Below are 3,977 nucleotides of genomic sequence, written 5' to 3' on the forward strand. Positions count from 1 at the left end.
TTTAGGCCTGCCCTAAACCAGCAGTCGGGCATCCCTCTCACAATCTGGGACCGCTGGCTCCTAACCACTCTGCTGCCTGCCTAATCACCCCTAACCCCTCTGCCTTCCTGATTGCCCCTAACCACTACCTGCCAGCCTGATTGCCCCTAACCGCTCTCCCCTGCCAGCTTGATCGCCCCTAACCACCTCTGCCTCGGCCCCCACCACCGTGGCTTTGTCTGGAAGGATGTCCAGAAGACATCCAGTCTATCAGGTCTGGATTAGCATATTAGCTGCCTGCCTAATCACCCCTAACCCCTCTGCCTTCCTGATTGCCCCTAACCACTACCTGCCAGCCTGATTGCCCCTAACCGCTCTCCCCTGCCAGCTTGATCGCCCCTAACCACCTCTGCCTCGGCCCCCACCACCGTGGCTTTGTCTGGAAGGATGTCCAGAAGACATCCAGTCTATCAGGTCTGGATTAGCATATTATGCTTTTATTAGTATAGGAACTCCCTTGTTTAAGAAAAACAGACAAAAAAGGTTCTATCAACTCAAATAAACTAAATAGTATATTTCCAGATTTTGATAGTAATGATTCCAAGGCAGAAAAACACAAATTCTTGTCAAACCCAAGATTTATTCTGAAATGGCATACATATATCCTTTTAACTCTGATTGAAGAACCAAGCATTAAAATCAATCCAAAGGTAAATAATGAAAATTCTCTGACCATTGCTTACTAATGAGAGTTGGTTATCCAAAAGATTGATTTTACATTTTTCAAGTAACTTACCAGCCATAAATGGCAAGCTTTTTTATTATCAGTAATATAATTGAGTATTTAAATTCTGAAGTACTAATTTTCTTATTAGAAGGATAATAACCTTATAGCTTTTTAATATTAAATTTCCATGAAAAATGATGTTTTCATACACATACTTTTATCTCAAGGGGTAGTCTCCTTTGGCTATCTTATACGTATTACCATTTTTCTCTTTTTTCACTTAGGACCAGCTTTTAATCCTTTTTCTTCCTAATCTCTCAACTGTCTACTAACAAATTAAAAGTAATAAAAATATATACACATATACACATACACACACATATAGTCTCAAAAGAATGACTTATGTAATTGTTGTTTTAAAGAAAATTCAAATACTAAAATTTTGGGGCTATAATTCAAGTGCAGTTATTTTGGGCATGTCAACTTGAAAAATTAGAGTTAGGATACACTCTTAAGGCAATATTTAAAACAAGGTATGGCTTTAGTTTCTGTTTATCAGAAAATAAATATTTAACTTATATACACAGATAATATTTATTGGAATCTTACAAATGTCTGTGAAATACCTGGAAGTCTCATATAAGTAACACTAGGTATCTTTATTTTCCACATCCAAACAAACCATTTACAAACATAGAAATTAGGTGCTACTTATCAAAGGAGAACAGAAGCTGTATCTTTATTATCACTGCCATCAAATTTGTATATCAAAGAGGCACTAAAAGTTGAAAGATGTGTATAGCTCTTTATCTCGGAAAAATCAAGTCTGGTGCTCTATTATTCATATCTAACTAGAGAGAGAATAAATTCTTGATTCTCCCTTAATTGAAGAAGCAAACTGAAGAACAGCAAAACAGAATTAAGTTTGAGAAAAAAGTTTCACTCAAATGCAGTGATTTTTAGATCAGATTTTAGGAACAATATAGGAAACCAAACCTAGGCAGAAGTATCAACAATGTAAATGATAAACATAAGTCTGCTTATTAAAGACCAATCAATGTACTGTTACTATTAAGAAGGTTAAAAATCCAATGCTCTAAAATTTCCTATGTCAAGTGGGCCCAACGATTAAGAACCCAAGACCCATTTTTGTTCTTTATATTCTTATTCCCTCACAATTACCAAAATTCCTATAATGCAGTGCACTGTATCTGATTATAAAATAGTTTACACTGTAAACATCAAACATTTGAGGGGGGGGGCTATAATAATTATAGAAGAATACCCTATTTCTACCACTGTGTACACACTTATCTGTAACTAGGCTGGCATTTAAAATTTTACAAACTATCCAGTAAGTATGCTAAGAGAAAATAGTTGACAAACCTGAAAGAATAGCTTCTTTCAAATACAATAGCATATGGGAGAACTTCCTGATATCATTCACCAACTCCTTGATGTAATCCGGATCAAAAACGGAGTTGGAACTTACAGACTTGAGCCCCATTTCAGAAGTTGTAACATCAGTAGAGAGCTGGCCTGATGACAAAACATGTTTTTTCTTTGTCTTTTTCTGTTTGTGAGCAATCATCCTTTCATATATCAGTCAGAAAAACTGAAATCCTTAAAGGGGTGAGAAAAAAGAGAGAAACACAAATACCACATCAACCAGGGGGAACATTCTTCTAGGTTTTCACAAATAGCCCATAGCCCACCTCAGTATTCCATTAAAACCAACCACCACAAACACTGCACTCTACAACTACTAACAGTAGTAGCTTCTATTTATTAAGCGCCAGTAATCTTGACAACTATATGATATGCAAAATACTATCATCTTCATTTCACATGTTAAAGAACCTGAGGTTTGGAGATTAAATAATTTATCTTCGCTCTTAGCTGATAAATGATGAACTGATATTTAAACCCAGATCTGCCTTCTCATCTAAAGCCATGCTCTTAATGCCTGGTATAGAATTTTTGTAATTTTTAAAAGTTATCCTGAAGTGTCATTTAGTAGGACATATTCTCCCTCCATGACATCACCTTCAAAAATAAAGATGAAATATGAGTTTTGAAAAAATAAAGACCTGTTTTCAAAATCCCTCTATGTGTTGGATGGATGCTTCTATACCATTGTCTTTTAATTCTTATAATCTCATGAGGTAGGTATTGTCAGGATGTTATTCCCAAAGTAAAGAGATGATTAATAGCCTTTCTAAATGTGTTACCTGTACAATTTGCTTACAGGCTATGTGTTTTAGGACTAAAAGGAAACACAAAATTAAAAGACTTCATATAATGCCCTGGCCGGTGTGGCTACCGTCCCATGCACCAAGGGTTTGCTGGTTCAATTCCTGGTCAGGACACATGCCCACGTGCCCAAGTTGCATGCTCTATCCCAGGTAGGGGACACGCAGGAGGCAGCCGCTTGATGTTTCCTTTTATCTCTCCCTCTAAAAATCAATAAAAATATATTTTTTAAAAAAGACCTCATATGATAAAACACCTAATCCTAGCACATAATCGGAACTCAATAAAACTCTTTTTTTCTAATTCATGTTTTCATTTTACCTTTCCAGAAGAAAAAAGTCCTAATTTTGTTTGTATCTCTTGGAATCAAAAAGGAAATGACTTGTGGAATTAAATTATCTCAAGCATCATCATTAAAACATTTTTCAAATACTTTGGCTTGAATATTTGGATACTTTCAAAACGGAAGAACTACTAGGGACTTCTGTAAAATTTACAAAAGTTTTATATAATATTCATTTCCAGGTCACGTGTAAGATATATTATTGTATCGTTTACTCTTTCCTATACCTCACTTAACTATATTTTTCTTCCTAATCTATTTTTAAATTATCCACTTCTATCTCTACTACCACTCTAGGTGAATTACTATCATTTTTTTGTCTGAGCTACTGTCACTAATTTCCTAAGGATCTGTCCACATCATTCTTTTCCCACTCCAAAGTGTTGAATATACTTTTCAAAACATGAATCTCATCATGTCATGTCTCTGCTCAAAACTCTTCCAAAGTATGAGTAAGGAGCTATCGTGCACTACAAGGCTCAGCATGAGATATGTATGGGTCCTAAGTACCTCTGCAATGTCCTCTGGAGTCAAGATTCCTAGTCAACACTCTCAACACTCCTGCCACACACACTTGCTTCTCATTCTTCCAACAGTGTTTGTTTACTGTGACCCACAGTAAAAAATAATTTTATATTACGGGCCAGTATACACATGAAGCATGCTATGTTTTTA

The 3,977-nt window shown here is 35.8% G+C and overlaps 1 protein-coding gene across 2 annotated transcripts in view; it reads right to left on the reverse strand.

Annotated features, from left to right (window-relative positions):
• ARHGAP29 (Rho GTPase activating protein 29) overlaps nucleotides 1–2,329 on the reverse strand; it is a 61,232-nt gene extending 58,903 nt beyond the window's left edge. For both annotated transcript variants that reach the window (XM_014542678.1, XM_014542677.1), the window contains exon 1: nucleotides 2,093–2,329. In XM_014542678.1, the coding sequence (XP_014398164.1) occupies nucleotides 2,093–2,297 (205 nt within the window). In that variant the 5' untranslated portion in view covers nucleotides 2,298–2,329. The remainder of the gene's footprint in view (nucleotides 1–2,092) is intronic.
• Nucleotides 2,330–3,977: the final 1,648 nt, after the last annotated feature.

This window comes from Myotis brandtii, unplaced genomic scaffold (assembly GCF_000412655.1).
Source record: "Myotis brandtii unplaced genomic scaffold, ASM41265v1 scaffold311, whole genome shotgun sequence".
In the NCBI taxonomy this organism is placed as follows: domain Eukaryota; kingdom Metazoa; phylum Chordata; class Mammalia; order Chiroptera; family Vespertilionidae; genus Myotis; species Myotis brandtii.